The 24,647-nt window shown below is 49.4% G+C and overlaps 1 protein-coding gene across 1 annotated transcript in view; it reads left to right on the top strand.

Annotated features, from left to right (window-relative positions):
• LOC129858310 (protein spire homolog 1-like) overlaps window positions 1-22,541 on the top strand; it is a 123,206-nt gene extending 100,665 nt beyond the window's left edge. Inside the window, exons 13-18 of the mRNA XM_055927456.1 lie at window positions 713-748; window positions 4,239-4,376; window positions 9,508-9,578; window positions 11,696-11,723; window positions 11,838-11,995; window positions 16,104-22,541. Of these exons, the coding sequence (XP_055783431.1) occupies window positions 713-748; window positions 4,239-4,376; window positions 9,508-9,578; window positions 11,696-11,723; window positions 11,838-11,995; window positions 16,104-16,359 (687 nt within the window). The 3' untranslated portion in view covers window positions 16,360-22,541. The remainder of the gene's footprint in view (window positions 1-712; window positions 749-4,238; window positions 4,377-9,507; window positions 9,579-11,695; window positions 11,724-11,837; window positions 11,996-16,103) is intronic.
• The last annotated feature ends 2,106 nt before the right edge of the window (window positions 22,542-24,647 follow it).

Here is a 24,647-nt window from a genome sequence, read left to right as displayed (position 1 = left end):
TATTATGGTGTATGTGGCATCTCCAGAGGCAGATACAATGATATAATGGTATTATTATGGTGTATGTGGCATCTCCAGAGGCAGATATAATGGTATTATTATGGTGTATGTGGCATCTCCAGAGACAGATATAATGGTATTATTATGGTGTATGTGGTATCTCCAGAGGCAGATATAATGGTATTATTATGGTGTATGTGGCATCTCCAGAGGCAGATATAATGGTATTATTATGGTGTATGTGGCATCTCCAGAGGCAGATATAATGGTATAATGGTATTATTATGGTGTATGTGGCATCTCCAGAGGCAGATATAATGGTATTATTATGGTGTATGTGGCATCTCCAGAGGCAGATATAATGGTATAATGGTATTATTATGGTGTATGTGGCATCTCCAGAGGCAGATATAATGGTATTATTATGGTGTATGTGGCATCTCCAGAGGCAGATATAATGGTATTATTATGGTGTATGTGGCATCTCCAGAGGCAGATATAATGGTATTATTATGGTGTATGTGGCATCTCCAGAGGCAGATATAATGGTATTATTATGGTGTATGTGGCATCTCCAGAGGCAGATATAATGGTATAATGGTATTATTATGGTGTATGTGGCATCTCCAGAGGTAGATATAATGGTATAATGTATTCTGGAGAAGTCGGTGCTCCAATCAGTTCTACTGAACTCTTTTATTTCCTTTGTCAGGTGGAAAACCCCGCCCCCAGCAGAGGTGCTAAGGTGGTATGTCATGGATGTATTACGTCACTCCACTCAGAATAACTATGGATGCGTTCCAGGTCGTCACCACATCGATGTATAATATTGCAATATTCAGAGATTATTGGACCCCCGACTGCAAAAAAAAAGATGACCTGGAACGCACCCAATGACTTCATCAATGATCACCTAATGCAATTTATAATGTTAAAACTAACACTGTTTGGTAACACATTTTAGACTTTATACACTCCAACTAACTACATGACTCACTGGGTGTTAAGATGGGCTCAGAGCTGCTGTGTTCTTCATCATCATCATCATCATCAGTCTGGGCTCTGTGTGCTCCCTGGGAATGATATGGGTGAGGTGGCGTGGTGACGTAACGGGTGAGGTGGCGTGGTGACGTAACGGGTGAGGTGGCGTGGTGACGTAACGGGTGAGGTGGCGTGGTGACGTAACAGGTGAGGTGGCGTGGTGACGTAACCGGTGAGGTGGCGTGGTGACGTAACGGGTGAGTTGGCGTGGTGACGTAACGGGTGAGGTGGCGTGGTGACGTAACGGATGAGGTGGCGTGGTGACGTAACGGGTGAGGTGGCGTGGTGACGTAACGGGTGAGGTGGCGTGGTGACGTAACGGGTGAGTTGGCGTGGTGACGTAACGGGTGGCGTGGTGACGTAACGGGTGGCGACTAACGGGTGAGGTGGTGACGTAACGGGTGAGGTAACGGGTGAGGTGGTGACGTAACGGGTGAGGTGGCGTGGCGACGTAACGGGTGAGGTGGCGTGGCGACGTAACGGGTGAGGTGGCGTGGCGACGTAACGGGTGAGGTGGCGTGGCGACGTAACGGGTGGCGTGGCGACGTAACGGGTGGCGTGGCGACGTAACGGGTGGCGTGGCGACGTAACGGGTGGCGTGGCGACGTAACGGGTGGCGTGGCGACATAACGGGTGAGGTGGCGACTAACGGGTGAGGTGGTGACGTAACGGGTGACGTAACGGGTGGCGTGGTGACGTAACGGGTGAGGTGGCGTTGTGACGTAACGGGTGAGGTGGCGACTAACGGGTGAGGTGGCGACTAACGGGTGAGGTGGCGACTAACGGGTGAGGTGGTGACGTAACGGGTGACGGAACGACGTAACGGGTGGCATGGTGACGTAACGGGTGGCGTGGTGACGTGACGGGTGAGGTGGCGACGTGACGTAACGGGTGAGGTGGCGACGTGACGTAACGGGTGAGGTGGCGACGTGACGTAACGGGTGAGATGGCGACGTTACGTAACGGGTGAGGTGGCGACGTAACGGGTGAGGTGGCGACGTGACGTAACGGGTGAGGTGGCGACGTGACGTAACGGGTGAGGTGGCGACGTGACGTAACGGGTGAGGTGGCGACGTGACGTAACGGGTGAGGTGGCGACGTAACGGGTGAGGTGGCGTGGTGACGTAACGGGTGAGTTGGCGTGGTGACGTAACGGGTGAGATGGCGTGGTGACGTAACGGGTGAGATGGCGTGGTGACGTAACGGGTGAGGTGGCGTGGTGACGTGACGACGTGACGGGTGAGGTGGCGACGGGTGAGGTGGCGTGGTGACGTGACGACGTGACGGGTGAGGTGGCGACGGGTGAGGTGGCGTGGTGACGTAACGGGTGAGGTGGCGTGGTGACGTAACGGGTGAGGTGGCGTGGTGACGTAACGGGTGAGGTGGCGTGGTGACGTAACGGGTGAGGTGGCGTGGTGACGTGACGACGTGACGGGTGAGGTGGCGACGGGTGAGGTGGCGACGGGTGAGGTGGCGACGGGTGAGGTGGCGACGGGTGGCGTGGCGACGTAACGGGTGGCGTGGCGACGTAACGGGTGGCGTGGCGACGTAACGGGTGGCGTGGCGACGTAACGGGTGGCGTGGCGACGTAACGGGTGGCGTGGCGACGTAACGGGTGGCGTGGCGACGTAACGGGTGGCGTGGCGACGTAACGGGTGGCGTGGCGACGTAACGGGCGAGGTGGCGTGGCGACGTAACGGGCGAGGTGGCGTGGCGACGTAACGGGCGAGGTGGCGTGGCGACGTAACGGGCGTGGGGACGTAACGGGCGAGGTGGCGTGGGGACGTAACGGGTGAGGTGGCGTGGCGACGTAGCGGGTGAGGTGGCGACGTGACGTAACGGGTGAGGTGGCGTGGAATTGAGCCGCATGCTCCAATAATGGTTTTGTCTCCTGTTTCCGTGGTAACCAAACAACATCATCACCTTGTGCTGCTGGGCTGTAGGTTCCCTTTTAGATTCTTTGTTAATGTGATCACCTCATTTTCACGCTGTCAGAATAAAGGTACAACTCCTCTATGGCCTTTCCATTGTCATGGAGCTTTGATAATAGCCTGGTCCCACACCTGTTTGGCATGATGACACAAACAGACAATAGCCTGGTCCCACATCTGTTTGGCATGATGACACAAACAGACAATAGCCTGGTTCCACACCTGTTTGGCATGATGACACAAACAGACAATAGCCTGGTCCCACACCTGTTTGGCATGATGACACAAACAGACAATAGCCTGGTCCCACATCTGTTTGGCATGATGACACAAACAGACAATAGCCTGGTTCCACATCTGTTTGGCATGATGGCACAAACAGACAATAGCCTGGTCCCACATCTGTTTGGCATGATGGCACAAACAGACAATAGCCTGGTCCCACATCTGTTTGGCATGATGGCACAAACAGACAATAGCCTGGTCCCACATCTGTTTGGCATGATGGCACAAACAGACAATAGCCTGGTCCCACATCTGTTTGGCATGATGACACAAACAGACAATAGCCTGGGCCCACACCTGTTTGGCATGATGACACAAACAGACAGTGTCTGGCTCTAACAGTAGATCCCTCTGTCTGTGTTGTTTCAGGAGGACTTCTGCTACCCTGTAGAGTGTCTGGCTCTAACAGTAGATCCCTCTGTCTGTGTTGTTTCAGGAGGACTTCTGCTACCCTGTAGAGTGTCTGGCTGTAACAGTAGATCTCTCTGTCTGTGTTGTTTCAGGAGGACTTCTGCTACCCTGTAGAGTGTCTGGCTGTAACAGTAGATCTCTCTGTCTGTGTTGTTTCAGGAGGACTTCTGCTACCCTGTAGAGTGTCTGGCTGTAACAGTAGATCTCTCTGTCTGTGTTGTTTCAGGAGGACTTCTGCTACCCTGTAGAGTGTCTGGCTCTAACAGTAGATCTGTCTGTCTGTGTTGTTTCAGGAGGACTTCTGCTACCCTGTAGAGTGTCTGGCTGTAACAGTAGATCTCTCTGCCGGTCTGTTGTTTCAGGAGGACTTCTGCTACCCTGTAGAGTGTCTGGCTCTAACAGTAGATCTCTCTGTCTGTCTGTCTGTCTGTTTCAGGAGGACTTCTCCTACCCTGTAGAGTGTCTGGCTGTAACAGTAGATCTCTCTGTCTGTGTTGTTTCAGGAGGACTTCTGCTACCCTGTAGAGTGTCTGGCTCTAACAGTAGATCTCTCTGTCTGTGTTGTTTCAGGAGGACTTCTGCTACCCTGTAGAGTGTCTGGCTCTAACAGTAGAAGAGGTGATGCACATCAGACAGGTTCTGGTCAAAGCTGAGCTGGAGAAGTTCCAACAGTACAAAGACGTCTACAACGCACTGAGGAAAGGAAAGGTGAGAGCTGGACCTGTCTAGATACTGTACCAGCAGAGCTGGACCTGGGCCTGTCTAGATACTGTACCAGGAGAGCTGGGCCCGTGTAGATACTGTACCAGCAGGGCTGGGCCTGTCTAGATACTGTACCAGCAGAGCTGGACCTGGGCCTGTCTAGATACTGTACCAGCAGGGCTGGGCCTGTCTAGATACTGTACCAGCAGGCCTGGGCCTGTCTAGATACTGTACCAGCAGGCCTGGGCCTGTCTAGATACTGTACCAGCAGGCCTGGGCCTGTCTAGATACTGTACCAGCAGGGCTAGACCTGTGCCTGTCTAGATACTGTACCAGCAGGCCTGGGCCTCTCTAGATACTGTACCAGCGGGCCTGGGCCTGTCTAGATACTGTACCAGCAGGCCTGGGCCTGTCTAGATACTGTACCAGCGGGCCTGGGCCTGTCTAGATACTGTACCAGCGGGCCTGGGCCTGTCTAGATACTGTACCAGCAGGCCTGGGCCTGTCTAGATACTGTACCAGCGGGCCTGGGCCTGTCTAGATACTGTACCAGCGGGCCTGGGCCTGTCTAGATACTGTACCAGCAGGGCTGGGCCTGGGCCTGTCTAGATACTGTACCAGCAGGGCTAGACCTGGGCCTGTCTAGATACTGTACCAGCAGGCCTGGGCCTGTCTAGATACTGTACCAGCGGGGCTGGGCCTGTCTAGATACTGTACCGGCGGGGCTGGGCCTGTCTAGATACTGTACCAGCGGGGCTGGACCTGGGCCTGTCTAGATACTGTACCAGCAGGGCTTGGCCTGTCTAGATACTGTACCAGCAGACCTGGGCCTGTCTAGATACTGTACCAGCAGGGCTTGGCCTGTCTAGATACTGTACCAGCAGACCTGGGCCTGTCTAGATACTGTACCAGCGGGGCTGGGCCTGGGCATGTCTAGATACTGTACCAGCAGGCCTGGGCCTGTCTAGATACTGTACCAGCAGGCCTGGGCCTGGGCATGTCTAGATACTGTACCAGCAGGCCTGGGCCTCTCTAGATACTGTACCAGCAGGCCTGGGCCTGTCTAGATACTGTACTAGCAGGGCTGGGCCTGGGCCTGTCTAGATACTGTACCAGCGGGGCTGTGCCTGGGCCTGTCTAGATACTGTACCAGCAGACCTGGGCCTGTCTAGATACTGTACCAGCAGGGCTGGGCCTGTCTAGATACTGTACCAGCAGGGCTGGGCCTGTCTAGATACTGTACCAGCGGGCCTGGGCCTGTCTAGATACTGTACCAGCAGACCTGGGCCTGTCTAGATACTGTACCAGCAGACCTGGGCCTGTCTAGATACTGTACCAGCAGGGCTGGGCCTGTCTAGATACTGTACCAGCGGGCCTGGGCCTGTCTAGATACTGTACCAGCAGACCTGGGCCTGTCTAGATACTGTACCAGCGGGGCTGGGCCTGTCTAGATACTGTACCAGCAGACCTGGGCCTGTCTAGATACTGTACCAGCGGGGCTGGGCCTGGGCATGTCTAGATACTGTACCAGCGGGGCTGGGCCTGTCTAGATACTGTACCAGCAGACCTGGGCCTGTCTAGATACTGTACCAGCGGGGCTGGGCCTGGGCCTGTCTAGATACTGTACCAGCGGGGCTGGGCCTGGGCCTGTCTAGATACTGTACCAGCAGACCTGGGCCTGTCTAGATACTGTACCAGCAGACCTGGGCCTGTCTAGATACTGTACCAGCAGGGCTGGGCCTGTCTAGATACTGTACCAGCGGGGCTGGGCCTGGGCCTGTCTAGATACTGTACCAGCGGGGCTGGGCCTGGGCCTGTCTAGATACTGTACCAGCAGACCTGGGCCTGTCTAGATACTGTACCAGCAGACCTGGGCCTGTCTAGATACTGTACCAGCGGGGCTGGGCCTGGGCCTGTCTAGATACTGTACCAGCAGACCTGGGCCTGTCTAGATACTGTACCAGCGGGGCTGGGCCTGGGCCTGTCTAGATACTGTACCAGCGGGGCTGGGCCTGTCTAGATACTGTACCAGCAGACCTGGGCCTGTCTAGATACTGTACCAGCGGGGCTGGGCCTGGGCATGTCTAGATACTGTACCAGCAGGCCTGGGCCTGTCTAGATACTGTACCAGCAGGCCTGGGCCTGGGCATGTCTAGATACTGTACCAGCAGGCCTGGGCCTCTCTAGATACTGTACCAGCAGGCCTGGGCCTGTCTAGATACTGTACTAGCAGGGCTGGGCCTGTCTAGATACTGTCCCAGCGGGGCTGGGCCTGGGCCTGTCTAGATACTGTACCAGCAGGCCTGGGCCTCTCTAGATACTGTACCAGCAGGCCTGGGCCTGTCTAGATACTGTACTAGCAGGGCTGGGCCTGGGCCTGTCTAGATACTGTACTAGCAGGGCTGGGCCTGGGCATGTCTAGATACTGTACCAGCAGGCCTGGGCCTGTCTAGATACTGTACCAGCAGGCCTGGGCCTGGGCATGTCTAGATACTGTACCAGCAGGCCTGGGCCTCTCTAGATACTGTACCAGCAGGCCTGGGCCTGTCTAGATACTGTACTAGCAGGGCTGGGCCTGGGCCTGTCTAGATACTGTCCCAGCGGGGCTGGGCCTGGGCCTGTCTAGATACTGTACCAGCAGGCCTGGGCCTCTCTAGATACTGTACCAGCAGGCCTGGGCCTGTCTAGATACTGTACTAGCAGGGCTGGGCCTGGGCCTGTCTAGATACTGTACCCGCGGGGCTGTGCCTGGGCCTGTCTAGATACTGTACCAGCAGACCTGGGCCTGTCTAGATACTGTACCAGCAGGGCTGGGCCTGTCTAGATACTGTACCAGCAGGGCTGGGCCTGTCTAGATACTGTACCAGCGGGCCTGGGCCTGTCTAGATACTGTACCAGCAGACCTGGGCCTGTCTAGATACTGTACCAGCAGGGCTGGGCCTGTCTAGATACTGTACCAGCGGGCCTGGGCCTGTCTAGATACTGTACCAGCAGACCTGGGCCTGTCTAGATACTGTACCAGCAGGGCTGGGCCTGGGCATGTCTAGATACTGTACCAGCAGGGCTGGGCCTGGGCCTGTCTAGATACTGTACCAGCAGGGCTGGGCCTGGGCCTGTCTAGATACTGTACCAGCAGGCCTGGGCCTGGGCCTGTCTAGATACTGTACCAGCAGACCTGGGCCTGGGCCTGTCTAGATACTGTACTAGCAGGGCTGGGCCTGGGCCTGTCTAGATACTGTACTAGCAGGGCTGGGCCTGGGCCTGTCTAGATACTGTCCCAGCGGGGCTGGGCCTGGGCCTGTCTAGATACTGTACCAGCGGGGCTGTGCCTGTCTAGATACTGTACCAGCAGGCCTGGGCCTGTCTAGATACTGTACCAGCAGACCTGGGCCTGTCTAGATACTGTACCAGCAGACCTGGGCCTGTCTAGATACTGTACCAGCAGGGCTGGGCCTGTCTAGATACTGTACCAGCAGGCCTGGGCCTGGGCATGTCTAGATACTGTACCAGCAGGGCTGGGCCTGGGCCTGTCTAGATACTGTACCAGCAGACCTGGGCCTGTCTAGATACTGTACCAGCAGGCCTGGGCCTGTCTAGATACTGTACCAGCGGGGCTGGGCCTGTCTAGATACTGTACCAGCGGGGCTGGGCCTGTCTAGATACTGTACCAGCAGACCTGGGCCTGTCTAGATACTGTACCAGCAGACCTGGGCCTGTCTAGATACTGTACCAGCAGACCTGGGCCTGTCTAGATACTGTACCAGCAGACCTGGGCCTGTCTAGATACTGTACCAGCAGACCTGGGCCTGTCTAGATACTGTACCAGCGGGGCTGGGCCTGTCTAGATACTGTACCAGCGGGGCTGGGCCTGTCTAGATACTGTACCAGCAGGCCTGGGCCTGGGCCTGTCTAGATACTGTACCAGCAGGCCTGGGCCTGGGCCTGTCTAGATACTGTACCAGCAGGCCTGGGCCTGTCTAGATACTGTACCGGCGGGGCTGGACCTGGGCCTGTCTAGATACTGTACCAGCAGGCCTGGGCCTGTCTAGATACTGTACCAGCAGGCCTGGGCCTGTCTAGATACTGTACCAGCAGGCCTGGGCCTGTCTAGATACTGTACCAGCAGGGCTAGACCTGGGCCTGTCTAGATACTGTACCGGCGGGGCTAGACCTGTCTAGATACTGTACCAGCGGGGCTGGGCCTGTCTAGATACTGTACCAGCGGGGCTGGGCCTGTCTAGATACTGTACCCGCAGGGCTGGGCCTGTCTAGATACTGTACCAGCGGGGCTGGGCCTGTCTAGATACTGTACCCGCAGGGCTGGGCCTGTCTAGATACTGTACCAGCGGGCCTGGGCCTGTCTAGATACTGTACCAGCAGGCCTGGGCCTGTCTAGATACTGTACCAGCAGGCCTGGGCCTGTCTATATACTGTACCAGCAGGCCTGGGCCTGTCTAGATACTGTTCCAGCAGGCCTGGGCCTGTCTAGATGGTCCCGTGTGGCTCAGTTGATAGAGCATGGCGCTTGCAACGCCAGGGTTGTGGGTTCATTTCCCACGGGGGGACCAGGGTTCAATTACCACGGGGGGACCAGGATGAATATGTGTGAACTTTCCAATTTGTAAGTCGCTCTGGATAAGAGCGTCTGCTAAATGACTTAAATGTAAATGTAAATGTAGATACTGTACCAGCAGGCCTGGGCCTGTCTAGATACTGTACCGGCAGGGCTGGACCTGGGCCTGTCTAGATACTGTACCGGCGGGGCTGGACCTGGGCCTGTCTAGATACTGTACCGGCGGGGCTGGGCCTGGGCCTGTCTAGATACTGTACCAGCAGGCCTGGGCCTGGGCCTGTCTAGATACTGTACCAGCAGGGCTGGGCCTGTCTAGATACTGTACCAGCAGGCCTGGGCCTGTCTAGATACTGTACCAGCGGGGCTGGACCTGGGCCTGTCTAGGACCTTGTCCTCCTGGGCTTGTCTGGGACCTTGTTGCTGTCACAATAAACATCACACTCCTCAAACAATTACCAAAGTAGTGTGACTGGATCATCTTGTAACATTCCTGCAGGTCTTAATGTCTTAGACTTGATATTTACTTGATCTCTCAAATAACCGTTCTCCTCCTTTCTCCTGTAGCTGTGTTTCTCCTGTCAGACTAAACGGTTCTCCTTTTTCACCTGGTCGTACACCTGCCAGTTCTGCAAAAGGTACGTTTTAGATTATAGCTGAATTTATATTAGAATATAGTTCTCTATTATGGCTGTCACTTTGGTGACTACTAAGTATTTTTAAACCCTCTGGCTTTGGGCTGGATGTCTCAATGTGTAATTCATACATGTATAATCTATAAGCTGAAGTACTGTCCAACCTCAATTAGCCACGAAGTCTCTAGTCTGAAGGAGACTGTGTTTCTGGAAGCTGTGTGGGGCCGTTTTCCCCCATGATTGCAAGCTCCTAGCAGTTCTAGCCAATGAGCCTCTCGCCATTTGAGCGACAGCAAGACACACCAGGCAGAGCGAGAGAATACAGGGGTGCACATATGTAATGTAGTACGACATTTTCAAGGGACCACTTGACTCGTGTCACGCACTACATTCAAAACTACTGACTCTAAAGTACCGGAGAATCTGTTGAACATGAATCAGAATTAAGGGGGTCTCTTGGACATTATAAGATCATATGTAAATCACAGAGCATAGTCTGATATAATTAAAAATTCTTTAGTTTTTTTTCTTCTGTATTTGTTTGTGAACTGTACCCCCCCCCATGCTTGACTCCTGCCAGGTCAGACAGGATGCCTGGCTTGCTGTGGCAGGGCTCGCTGGGTGTCGTGTTTCCTGGTAGGACCCAGGCTACGTACCCTCCAGTTTCCACCCATCAATTGTTTATTGTCATGTTTGGATGTTTGTAGTCACTGTTGTTGTTATTGTCCTTCTAAATGGAAAATAAAGTTTAAATTAAAAAATATACAATACATTTGGGAACTATTCAGACCGCTCGACTTCCTCCACATTTTGTTACGTGACATCCTTATTTTACATTTATAAGTATTCAGACCCTTTACTCAGTACTTTGTTGAAGCAACTTTGGCAGCGATTACAGCCTTGAGTCTTCTTGGGTATGACGCTACAAGCTTGGCACACCTGTATTTGGGGAGTTTCTCCCATTCTTCTCTGAAGATCCTCTCAAGCTCTATCAGGTTGGATGGGGAGCGTTGCTGCACAGCTATTTTCAGGTCTCTCCAGAGATGTTAGATCGGGTTCAAGTCCAGGTTCTGGCTGGGCCACTCAAGGACATTCAGAGACTTGTCCTGAAGCCACTCCTGTGCTGTTTTGGCTGTGTGCTTAGGGTGGTTGACTGGGGGCGAGGTCCTGAGTGCTCTGGAGGAGGTTTTCATCAAGGATCTCTCTGTACATTGCTCCGTTCATCTTTCCCTCAATCCTGACTAGTCTCCAAGTCCCTGCCTCTGAAGAACATCCCCACAGCCTGATGCTGCCACCACCATGCTTCACCGTAGGGATGGAGGAATGGTGCCAGATTTCCTCCAGACGTGACGCTTGGCACTCTTTTGGCATTCAGGCCAAAGAGTTCAATCTTGGTTTCATCAGACCAGAGAATCTTGTTTCTCATGGTCTGAAAGTCTTTAGGCCACTCTACCATAAAGACCTGATTGGTGGAGTTCTGCAGAGATGGTTGTCCTTCAGGAAGGTTCTCCCATCTCCACAGAGGAACTCTGGCGCTCTGTCAGAGTGACCATCAGGTTCTTGATCACCTCCCTGACCAAGGTCCCTTCTCCCCCGACACTGTTTTCTTGTGGACCTTCAATGCTGCAGAAATATTTTGGTACCCTTCTCCAGATCTGTGCCTCGACACAATCCTGTCTCAGAGCTCTACGGACAATTCCTTCGACCTCATGGCTTGGTTTTTGCTCTGACATGCACTGTTAACTGTGGGACCTTATATAGACAGGTGTGTGCCTTTCCAAATCATGTCCAATCAATTGAATTATCCACAGATGGACTCCAATCAAGTTGTAGAAACATCTCAAGGATGATCAATGGAAACAGGATGCACCTGAGTTCAATTTCGAGTCTCATAGCAAAGGGTCTAAATACATATGTATTTAAATAATTATGTAAATGTACAACACTTTTTATAAACCTGTTTTCGCTTTGTTTTGTAGATTGAGTTTTTAATCAATTTTAGAATAATGCTGTAACATAAAATGTGGAAAATCTCAAGGGGTCTGAATAATTTCCGAAGGCACTGTATATATCAGAATTCGTGCAATTTGTTGTGACAGAATATTTTCCTCTCTCTCCAGGCCTGTGTGCTCGCAGTGCTGTAAAAAGGTGAGCCGAAGCCGTCCTCGTCCGTCCATTGATCACACCATTCCTTTAATTGTTGACGGTAGTTCAGATTATGTCTATATATCTGACCCCCCTAACTCTGTCCTGTCGTTCCAGATGAGACTTCCCTCTAAGCCGTATGCCAACCTGCCCGTCTCCTCTCTGGGCCCTACTGCCACTCTACCCAGGGAGGAGGCTGGAGGGACATCAGCCTTGGACACCCCAAAGAAACCCTCGTCCAGCCAGCGTCACAGCCTGCGCCGGACTGTCTCCGGGTACACATAACATCATTACCGGTCTTGGGCTTAGAGATGTGATGAATAACCTTTAAACTGCTATTCTTTTTATAGTTTAAAACGATAATAAAAAAATATATAAAATGACATGTGAATACACAATTTAGATATGGTCTGCTGTTTGACCGCTAGGGGGCAGTGCAGTTCAATCTACTGCAGTCCTGGCTACCTACCAGACTGAGTTACTGCAGTCGTGGCTACCTACCAGACTGAGTTACTGCAATCCTGGCTACCTACCAGACTGAGTTACTGCAGTCGTGGCTACCTACCAGACTGAGTTACTGCAGTCGTGGCTACCTACCAGACTGAGTTACTGCAGTCGTGGCTACCTACCAGACTGAGTTACTGCAGTCGTGGCTACCTACCAGACTGAGTTACTGCAGTCGTGGCTACCTACCAGACTGAGTTACTGCAGTCGTGGCTACCTACCAGACTGAGTTACTGCAGTCGTGGCTACCTACCAGACTGAGTTACTGTACTCCTGGCTACCTACCAGACTGAGTTACTGCAGTCGTGGCTACCTACCAGACTGAGTTACTGCAGTCGTGGCTACCTACCAGACTGAGTTACTGCAGTCGTGGCTACCTACCAGACTGAGTTACTGCAGTCGTGGCTACCTACCAGACTGAGTTACTGCAGTCGTGGCTACCTACCAGACTGAGTTACTGCAGTCGTGGCTACCTACCAGACTGAGTTACTGCAGTCGTGGCTACCTACCAGACTGAGTTACTGCAGTCGTGGCTACCTACCAGACTGAGTTACTGTACTCCTGGCTACCTACCAGACTGAGTTACTGCAGTCGTGGCTACCTACCAGACTGAGTTACTGCAGTCGTGGCTACCTACCAGACTGAGTTACTGCAGTCGTGGCTACCTACCAGACTGAGTTACTGCAGTCGTGGCTACCTACCAGACTGAGTTACTGCAGTCGTGGCTACCTACCAGACTGAGTTACTGCAGTCGTGGCTACCTACCAGACTGAGTTACTGCAGTCGTGGCTACCTACCAGACTGAGTTACTGCAGTCGTGGCTACCTACCAGACTGAGTTACTGCAGTCGTGGCTACCTACCAGACTGAGTTACTGCAGTCGTGGCTACCTACCAGACTGAGTTACTGCAGTCGTGGCTACCTACCAGACTGAGTTACTGCAGTCGTGGCTACCTACCAGACTGAGTTACTGCAGTCGTGGCTACCTACCAGACTGAGTTACTGCAGTCGTGGCTACCTACCAGACTGAGTTACTGCAGTCGTGGCTACCTACCAGACTGAGTTACTGCAGTCGTGGCTACCTACCAGACTGAGTTACTGCAGTCGTGGCTACCTACCAGACTGAGTTACTGCAGTCGTGGCTACCTACCAGACTGAGTTACTGCAGTCGTGGCTACCTACCAGACTGAGTTACTGCAGTCCCCCACTCACTCAAATCACATTTTATTTGTCCCATGCGCTGAATACAAGCGGTGGTAGACCTTATCATGAAATGCTTACTTACAAGCCCTTAACCAACAATACAGTTCAAGAATTAGTTAAGAAAACATTTACTAAATAAACTAAAGTAAAAAAAACAACAGGTTTTCTAAACGTTAATGATCCCAATTTTGTTTACAGGTTCACACCCCTATTTACTTAACATTAGGGCAGTCCAGACGGCAGTCCTCTGTGAGGAGTGCTGTGCCACTGTAACAGATGTGAAATGGCTAGCTAGTTAGCGGGTACGCGCTAGTAGCATTTCAATCAGTTACGTCACTTGCTCTGAGACATTAAGTAGGGTTGCCCCTTGCTCTGCAAGGGCCGCGGCTTTTGTGGAGCGATGGGTAACGATGCTTCGTGGGTGTCAGTTGTTGATGTGTTCAGAGGGTCCCTGGTTCGCGCCCGTGTCGGGGCGAGGGGACGGTTTAAAGTTATACTGTTACACCACTAGGTTGATGGAGCAGCAGTGAGGGCTGTACGGTACGGTCTTTCCAAGCTGGACGGACGACTTCTAATTTGGTAGAGCTCCATTTCCATTACAATTATCTGGAAGCTTCAGGGCTCGGGTATTTTCTGTAAACCAGTTTCTTGTAGTCATGGCAGATATTCCCCAAAAAATGTATTGTCACATGGTCCGATAGGAATTCAGGGAACTCAGTGAGGAACGCTGTATACGGCCCAGGAGGCCTGTTATAAAAAGTGATTGAGTAGAAATCTTTTCCGCCCTCTTCTGAATGGTAGCTATAAATGCAGAGGATGCACACAGTGCAACAATATGATGAAGTGTGAATATTTCTGCCACTTACACACAGGAAAACGGTTCCTAATAAATGACTATTAGGTGCGCCACCACCCATGTTATCTACATTATTTAAATGTCCATGTGGGCTGTGTAATGTCGGTAAAACCTCTCGTTCTCTCAGAGAATCAGTGAACATAAAAGTTCAGTCAGGAGAAACGACAGGGATTATCCAGTCACGGTACATATTAATGACCTAAAACATGACATTTCTACCTTTTTTTTAGATTTTGTGGCATAGAGAAAGTTAAGATATCAGACAGGGGAGGTGATATTAATAATACTCTGATTAAAAGAGAACATTTAGGATCTCCAGACATTATTTCCTGAAGTCTTAATGATGGAATGCTGTTCTGGCTAGTTATGTTGTAAATGTGAACATTAATTAATGCCACCATTTCAGATTACTAATTGATTAATTAATTAGAACCAGCTGTTCTGGCTAGTTATGTTGTAAATGTGAACATTAATTAATGCCACCATTTCAGATTACTCTGAGGATTTTCTTGCGCTGTACCCAATGATTTATGAGAACTTGCTGGATGGGTCGATGTCCTCATTTTGGTTTTACGGACGTGTTTAATGTGTTTTATGTACACACTTTACTATAATATTTATGGAATGTACATTGCTATATTTGGTAACACTTGTTTTCCCTCGACTCCAACCCCATTCGATGCGTTGATCGGATGTGGGTGGAGCTATGTCTACATAAGGGTGCAATTTTTTTTTAAACTCACCAAAGCTCTGAGGAAGGCCTTGAGGCCGGTACGTAAAGCTCTGAGGAAGGCCTTGAGGCCGGTACGTAAAGCTCTGAGGAAGGCCTTGAGGCCGGTACGTAAAGCTCTGAGGAAGGCCTTGAGGCCGGTACGTAAAGCTCTGAGGAAGGCCTTGAGGCCGGTACGTAAAGCTCTGAGGAAGGCCTTGAGGCCGGTACGTAAAGCTCTGAGGAAGGCCTTGAGGCCGGTACGTAAAGCTCTGAGGAAGGCCTTGAGGCCGGTACGTAAAGCTCTGAGGAAGGCCTTGAGGCCGGTACGTAAAGCTCTGAGGAAGGCCTTGAGGCCGGTACGTAAAGCTCTGAGGAAGGCCTTGAGGCCGGTACGTAAAGCTCTGAGGAAGGCCTTGAGGCCGGTACGTAAAGCTCTGAGGAAGGCCTTGAGGCCGGTACGTAAAGCTCTGAGGAAGGCCTTGAGGCCGGTACGTAAAGCTCTGAGGAAGGCCTTGAGGCCGGTACGTAAAGCTCTGAGGAAGGCCTTGAGGCCGGTACGTAAAGCTCTGAGGAAGGCCTTGAGGCCGGTACGTAAAGCTCTGAGGAAGGCCTTGAGGCCGGTACGTAAAGCTCTGAGGAAGGCCTTGAGGCCGGTACGTAAAGCTCTGAGGAAGGCCTTGAGGCCGGTACGTAAAGCTCTGAGGAAGGCCTTGAGGCCGGTACGTAAAGCTCTGAGGAAGGCCTTGAGGCCGGTACGTAAAGCTCTGAGGAAGGCCTTGAGGCCGGTACGTAAAGCTCTGAGGAAGGCCTTGAGGCCGGTACGTAAAGCTCTGAGGAAGGCTGGCTAACCCTACTCTACCCCAGGTTATCTGAATACGACAGGCAGGCTGGCTAACCCTACTCTCTACCCCAGGTTATCTGAATACGACAGGCAGGCTGGCTACCCTACTCTCTACCCCAGGTTATCTGAATACGACAGGCAGGCTGGCTAACCCTACTCTCCACCCCAGGTTATCTGAATACGACAGGCAGGCTGGCTAACCCTACTCTCTACCCCAGGTTATCTGAATACGACAGGCAGGCTGGCTAACCCTACTCTCCACCCCCAGGTTATCTGTATACGACAGCAGTGAGGGGTCTCGTGATGAGCCGGATCTTCCCAAAGAGCTGACCGACGACTGGTGTACCATGGAGGTCTGCATCAACTGTAAGAAGTTCGTCTCTGAGATAATCTCCAGCAGCAAGCGCTCTCTAACCCTGGCCACCAAGCGAGCCTGTCTGAAGAGGAAGACCCAGTCCTTCTACTTGTCTTCACCTAACACAGACGATTACAGACCCTCTGAGAGGACCATCAGCCAGGTTTAGACTACAGACGCTCTGAGAGGACCGTCAGCCAGGTTTAGACTACAGACGCTCTGAGAGGACCGTCAATGAGGTTTAGACTACAGACGCTCTGAGAGGACCGTCAACCAGGTTTAGACTACAGACGCTCTGAGAGGACCGTCAACCAGGTTTAGACTACAGACGCTCTGAGAGGACCGTCAACCAGGTTTAGACTACAGACGCTCTGAGAGGACCGTCAGCCAGGTTTAGACTACAGACGCTCTGAGAGGACCGTCAGCCAGGTTTAGACTACAGACCCTCGGAGAGGACCGTCAACCAGGTTTAGACTACAGACTCTCTGAGAGGACCGTCAACCAGGTTTAGACTACAGACGCTCTGAGAGGACCATCAGCCAGGTTTAGACTACAGACGCTCTGAGAGGACCGTCAGCCAGGTTTAGACTACAGACCCTCGGAGAGGACCGTCAACCAGGTTTAGACTACAGACGCTCTGAGAGGACCGTCAGCCAGGTTTAGACTACAGACGCTCTGAGAGGACCGTCAGCCAGGTTTAGACTACAGACCCTCGGAGAGGACCGTCAACCAGGTTTAGACTACAGACCCTCGGAGAGGACCGTCAACCAGGTTTAGACTACAGACCCTCGGAGAGGACCGTCAACCAGGTTTAGACTACAGACTCTCTGAGAGGACCATCAGCCAGGTTTAGACTACCAGGACATGCCAAAGGTAGTCTCTGCCACTCCCCAGCCCCAGCCAATACAATTAAACCAAATGACATGCCAATGGTAGTCTCTGCCAATACATTTTTGAATTTTTCTCCCCAAAAAATATTTGTCCCAGCTGCAGATCTAATTGGCTAGGAAACAGGAAGTGTTCAGAGGTTAAATGATTGGGTGGGTTTACTATGTCTTTTTTTTTTCTCTCTCTCTGAGCCTGGTGACAATCTAAATTCCCCTCTTGTCTGAATGCCATGTCATTCTATGGACCTGTAGTATATTGTAAATAACTTGGTGAGGAAGTGATATGGGAGATTCTAGAAACAAAATCTGTTGTTTTTACAGGTTTTAGCTGACCAATAGGATCTCAGAATGGTGGGATATGATTGTGTACATCAGTGGAGTCTGCTGAGGGGAGGACGGCTCATAATAATGGATGGAACGAAGCCAACCACATGGAAACCAGCCATTACCACGAGCCCGTCCTCCTGTGGTCTACATGCTGTATCCAAAATCATCCAAAAATCCATGATCTATTATTATATTGTAATGTATTATTCTGATGTTTTTCCATTACTATTATCTTAAAGATGTATTTTTATTTTACTTGTAATATTTGATTGTAATCTCCTGTTGGGATCAGACCAAATCAGATAAATGGGTCTCCAAGACCAGTCAGGTCTGGATCAGACCAGATAGATGGACCTCCGAGATCAGACCAGATAGATGGACCTCCGAGATCAGACCAGATAGATGGACCTCCGAGATCAGACCAGATAGATGGACCTCCGAGATCAGACCAGATAGATGGACCTCCGAGATCAGACCAGATAGATGGACCTCCGAGATCAGACCAGATAGATGGACCTCCGAGATCAGACCAGATAGATGGTCTCCGAGATCAGACCAGATAGATGGACCTCCGAGATCAGACCAGATAGATGGACCTCCGAGATCAGACCAGATAGATGGACCTCCGAGATCACACCAGATAGATGGACCTCCGAGATCAGACCAGATAGATGGACCTCCGAGATCAGACCAGATAGATGGACCTCCGAGATCAGACCAGATAGATGGTCTCCGAGATCAGACCAGATAGATGGACCTCCGAGATCAGACCAGATAGATGGACCTCCTTCTCTTTATTCATTTAATTTCTTAATCTTTTGTTTTTTTCACCTCTTGAAGTTATGGTGACGGTGTCCTAGGGTTAATGGTATCCTAGGGTTAATGGTATCCTAGGGTTAATGGTATCCTAGGGTTAATGGTGAGGGTATCCTAGGGTTAATGGTGAGGGTATCCTAGGGTTAATGGTGAGGGTATCCTAAGGTTAATGGTGAGGGTATCCTAGGGTTAATGGTGAGGGTATCCTAGGGTTAATGGTATCCTAGGGTTAATGGTGAGGGTATCCTAGGGTTAATGGTGACGGTATCCTAGGGTTAATGGTATCCTAGGGTTAATGGTATCCTAGGGTTAATGGTATCCTAGGGTTAATGGTGACGGTATCCTAGGGTTAATGGTGAGGGTATCCTATGGTTAATGGTGAGGGTATCCTATGGTTAATGGTATCCTAGGGTTAATGGTATCCTAGGGTTAATGGTGAAGGTATCCTAGGGTTAATGGTGAGGGTATCCTAGGGTTAATGGTGAGGGTATCCTAGGGTTAATGGTGAGGGTATCCTATGGTTAATGGTATCCTAGGGTTAATGGTATCCTAGGGTTAATGGTGAAGGTATCCTAGGGTTAATGGTGAGGGTATCCTAGGGTTAATGGTGAGGGTATCCTAGGGTTAATGGTGATGGTATCCTAGGGTTAATGGTGAGGGTATCCTAGGGTTAATGGTGATGGTATCCTAGGGTTAATGGTGAGGGTATCCTAGGGTTAATGGTGAGGGTATCCTAGGGTTAATGGTGAAGGTATCCTAGGGTTAATGGTATCCTAGGGTTAATGGTGAGGGTATCCTAGGGTTAATGGTGAGGGTATCCTAGGGTTAATGGTATCCTAGGGTTAATGGTGAGGGTATCCTAGGGTTAATGGTATCCTAGGGTTAATGGTGAGGGTATCCTAGGGTTAATGGTGAGGGTATCCTAGGGTTAATGGTGATGGTATCCTAGGGTTAATGGTGAGGGTATCCTAGGGTTAATGGTGAGGGTATCCTAGGGTTAATGGTGAGGGTATCCTAGGGTTAATGGTATCCTAGGGTTAATGGTGAGGGTATCCTAGGGTTAATGGTGAGGGTATCCTAGGGTTAATGGTGACGGTATCCTAGGGTTAATGGTATCCTAGGGTTAATGGTGAGGGTATCCTAGGGTTAATGGTATCCTAGGGTTAATGGTATCCTAGGGTTAATGGTATCCTAGGGTTAATGGTGACGGTATCCTAGGGTTAATGGTGAGGGTATCCTAGGGTTAATGGTGAGGGTATCCTAGGGTTAATGGTGAGGGTATCCTAGGGTTAATGGTGAGGGTATCCTAGGGTTAATGGTGAGGGTATCCTAGGGTTAATGGTGAGGGTATCCTAGGGTTAATGGTGAGGGTATCCTAGGGTTAATGGTGAGGGTATCCTAGGGTTAATGGTATCCTAGGGTTAATGGTATCCTAGGGTTAATGGTATCCTAGGGTTAATGGTATCCTAGGGTTAATGGTATCCTAGGGTTAATGGTGATGGTATCCTAGGGTTAATGGTGAGGGTATCCTAGGGTTAATGGTGAGGGTATCCTAGGGTTAATGGTGACGGTATCCTAGGGTTAATGGTGAGGGTATCCTAGGGTTAATGGTGAGGGTATCCTAGGGTTAATGGTATCCTAGGGTTAATGGTATCCTAGGGTTAATGGTGAGGGTATCCTAGGGTTAATGGTATCCTAGGGTTAATGGTATCCTAGGGTTAATGGTGAGGGTATCCTAGGGTTAATGGTGAGGGTATCCTAAGGTTAATGGTGAGGGTATCCTAGGGTTAATGGTGAGGGTATCCTAGGGTTAATGGTGAAGGTATCCTAGGGTTAATGGTGAGGGTATCCTAGGGTTAATGGTGAGGGTATCCTAGGGTTAATGGTGAAGGTATCCTAGGGTTAATGGTGAGGGTATCCTAGGGTTAATGGTGAGGGTATCCTAGGGTTAATGGTATCCTAGGGTTAATGGTATCCTAGGGTTAATGGTGAGGGTATCCTAGGGTTAATGGTGAGGGTATCCTAGGGTTAATGGTGAGGGTATCCTAGGGTTAATGGTGAGGGTATCCTAGGGTTAATGGTATCCTAGGGTTAATGGTGAAGGTATCCTAGGGTTAATGGTGAGGGTATCCTAGGGTTAATGGTATCCTAGGGTTAATGGTATCCTAGGGTTAATGGTGAGGGTATCCTAGGGTTAATGGTATCCTAGGGTTAATGGTGAAGGTATCCTAGGGTTAATGGTATCCTAGGGTTAATGGTGAGGGTATCCTAGGGTTAATGGTATCCTAGGGTTAATGGTGAAGGTATCCTAGGGTTAATGGTATCCTAGGGTTAATGGTGAGGGTATCCTAGGGTTAATGGTGAGGGTATCCTAGGGTTAATGGTGAGGGTATCCTAGGGTTAATGGTGAAGGTATCCTAGGGTTAATGGTATCCTAGGGTTAATGGTGAGGGTATCCTAGGGTTAATGGTATCCTAGGGTTAATGGTATCCTAGGGTTAATGGTATCCTAGGGTTAATGGTGAAGGTATCCTAGGGTTAATGGTATCCTAGGGTTAATGGTGAGGGTATCCTAGGGTTAATGGTGAGGGTATCCTAGGGTTAATGGTGACGGTATCCTAGGGTTAATGGTGAGGGTATCCTAGGGTTAATGGTGAGGGTATCCTAGGGTTAATGGTGAGGGTATCCTAGGGTTAATGGTGAGGGTATCCTAGGGTTAATGGTGAAGGTATCCTAGGGTTAATGGTGAGGGTATCCTAGGGTTAATGGTGAGGGTATCCTAGGGTTAATGGTATCCTAGGGTTAATGGTATCCTAGGGTTAATGGTGAGGGTATCCTAGGGTTAATGGTGAGGGTATCCTAGGGTTAATGGTGAGGGTATCCTAGGGTTAATGGTATCCTAGGGTTAATGGTGAGGGTATCCTAGGGTTAATGGTGAGGGTATCCTAGGGTTAATGGTGAGGGTATCCTAGGGTTAATGGTATCCTAGGGTTAATGGTGAGGGTATCCTAGGGTTAATGGTGAGGGTATCCTAGGGTTAATGGTGAGGGTATCCTAGGGTTAATGGTATCCTAGGGTTAATGGTGAGGGTATCCTAGGGTTAATGGTGTCCTAAGGTTAATGGTGTATGCTAGAGCTTGGGGTTTGGTAGCAGGAAAACACAGCTTTCTGAATGTACAGGGTATACTGTCTTTTAAATCTTATTTCACATGCAATGTAAATCTACGTATATAGAATTTTAATGCTCCCGGTAAATTATTTTGTCACGCGCACTATACATGTGTAGTCCACCTACACACACATACATATACATATACACATACACTACATACAATACATGTGTAGTCCACCTACACACACATACATATACATATACACATACACTACATACAATACATGTGTAGTCCACCTACACACACATACATATACATATACACATACACTACATACAATACATGTGTAGTCCACCTACACACACATACATATACATATACACATACACTACATACAATACATGTGTAGTCCACCTACACACACATACATATACATATACACATACACTACATACAATACATGTGTAGTCCACCTACATACAATACATATACATATACACATACACTACATACAATACATGTGTAGTCCACCTACATACAATACATATACATATACACATACACTACATACAATACATGTGTAGTCCACCTACATACAATACATATACATATACACATACACTACATACAATACATGTGTAGTCCACCTACATACAATACATGGTCGCGTTGTCATTAATACACTTAATACACACACACACACACCCAATTTGTCATTTATTTATTTTCTGACCTCTTAAACTAACTGATCATAATTATAGCACACAACCGTTTGACATTACTAACGTCAATATCAACCTGCCATAAAATCTTCCATTGGACCATATGGATTCCAGTGAGGAAGGAATGGCGTGCTGTCATTTTGATTGGACCATATGGATTCCAGTGAGGAAGGAATGGCGTGCTGTCATTTTGATTGGACCATATGGATTCCAGTGAGGAAGGAATGGTGTGCTGTCATTTTGATTGGACCATATGGATTCCAGTGAGGAAGGAATGGCGTGCTGTCATTTTGATTGGACCATATGGATTCCAGTGAGGAGGGAATGGCGTGCTGTCATTTTGATTGGACCATATGGATTCCAGTGAGGAGGGAATGGCGTGCTGTCATTTTGATTGGACCATATGGATTCCAGTGAGGAGGGAATGGCGTGCTGTCATTTTGTAAACATTGTTTTTTATATGCCAATAAAATGATCTCTGTTTGGATTCTGTGTTGTAGTATTCATACTCTGCAGGGTTGAACCAAAATATTTCCTGTTTTAATAAATGACAGTATTGTATCATGTGTCAGCTCAACAGTAAAATATAAATGTAACCACTGCACGAGTAGTGTAGTAGAATCAGCCACTGATACCACTGCATGAGTAGTGTAGTAGAATCAGCCACTGATACCACTGTATGAGTAGTGTAGTAGAATCAGCCACTGATACCACTGCATGAGTAGTGTAGTAGAATCAGCCACTGATACCACTGTATGAGTAGTGTAGTAGAATCAGCCATTGATATCACTGTATGAGTAGTGTAGTAGAATCAGCCATTGATACCACTGCATGAGTAGTGTAGTAGAATCAGCCATTGATATCACTGCATGATTAAAGTAGTGTGTATCAGCCATTGATATCACATTAAAAGCAAAGGGAGGAAATTAGAGGGCCATCCTACAAATCAGGCACAAAGTGCAGAAATCGGCAGAGAGTTTGGAGAAGGTTGCAAATCTCCGTTTTGTGCAGGTATCGATGGAAATTCTCTTGGGATAGAGATCTGGCAAACTAGGGCAGCGAATCCAATTTCATCTTAGTGTTTGATGGTTTTTGCGACTGCACTTGAAGAAACTTTCAAAGTTCTTGACATATTCCGGATTGACTGACCTTCATGTCTTAAAGTAATAATGGTCTGTCATTTCTCTTTGCTTATTTGAGCTGTTCTTACCCTGATATGGACTTGGTCTTTTACCAAATTGGACTATCTTCTGTATACCACCCCTACCTTGTCACAACACAACTGATTGGCTCAAATGCATTAAGAAGGAAAGAAATTCCACAAATTACCTTTTAATAAGGCACGCGTGTTAATTGAAATGCATTCCAGGTGACCACCTCATGAAGCTGGTTGAGAGAATGCCAAGCTGTCATCAAGGCAAAGGGTGGCTACTTTGAAGAATCCCAAATATAAAAAAATATTTTGATTTGTTTAAGACTTTTTTAACACTTTTATCTTCTGACAGAAGATGGCGCCGACAGAGATGGTCGTATCACTTCAGGTCCTTAGGAAACTATGCAGTTATTTGTTTTTTTTAAATGTCTTTTTTTTTGTGTACTATTTCTTACATTGTTAGCCCAGAAAATCTCAAGTGTTATTACATACAGCCGGGAAGAACTACTGGATATAAAAGTGATGACAACTTGCCAACATTACGACCAGGAATACGACTTTCCCGAAGCGGATCCTTTGTTCAGACCTCCACCCTGGACATGGGATCTTATCCCAGAGGCCGACCCAAAACAACGCGGTCGCCACAGCAGAGGCAGATGGAGCGGACTACTGATCAGAATTAGAAGGCGAGCACACCATCCACCGCTTCCGAGCATATTACTCACCAATGTCCAATCTCTAGATAGAAGGTGGATGAAATTAGAGCCAGAGAGACATAAGAGATTGTAGCATTCTCTGTTTCATGGAAACGTGGCTCACTCGGGATATGTTGTCAGTCAGTACAGCCACCCAGTTTCTTCATGCATCGCACAGACAGAAACAAACATCTCTCTGGTAAGAAGAAGGGCGGGGGTGTATGCCTTATGATTAACAACTCATGGTGTAATCATAACAACATACAGGAACTCAAGTCCTTCTGTTCACCTGACCTAGAATTCCTTACAATCAAATGCTGTCATTATCTACCAAGAGAATTCTCTTCGATTATAATCAGTCGTGTATATCCCCCCCAAGCAGACACCTCGACGGCCCTGAAAGAACTTCTCTGGAATCTATGTCAACTGGAAACCATATATCCTGAGGCTGCATTTATTGTAGCTGGGGATTTTAACAAGGCTAATCTGAGAACAAGGCTTCCTAAATCCTATCAGCATAACGAATGCGCGACACAAGCTGGTAGCATTCTGGACCATTGCTACTCTACCTTCCATTATGCATACAAAGCCCTCCAGGGGATTCTACCACGTGCGAATGCCTCTGTGGAGCTCATAAGTGTAGCCATGCACAACCTGGTCTCAGAGCATTTCATGTTATTCTGTACGTAAATCCGAGACACTCCATTTACTATGATATGTTACGTTTCATATGGTATGTATTCAT

Source organism: Salvelinus fontinalis, chromosome 6 (genome assembly GCF_029448725.1).
Source record: "Salvelinus fontinalis isolate EN_2023a chromosome 6, ASM2944872v1, whole genome shotgun sequence".
Lineage (NCBI taxonomy): Eukaryota > Metazoa > Chordata > Actinopteri > Salmoniformes > Salmonidae > Salvelinus > Salvelinus fontinalis.
Note: the sequence above shows the minus strand (reverse complement) of the source record. Positions and strands in the feature narration are given on the sequence as shown.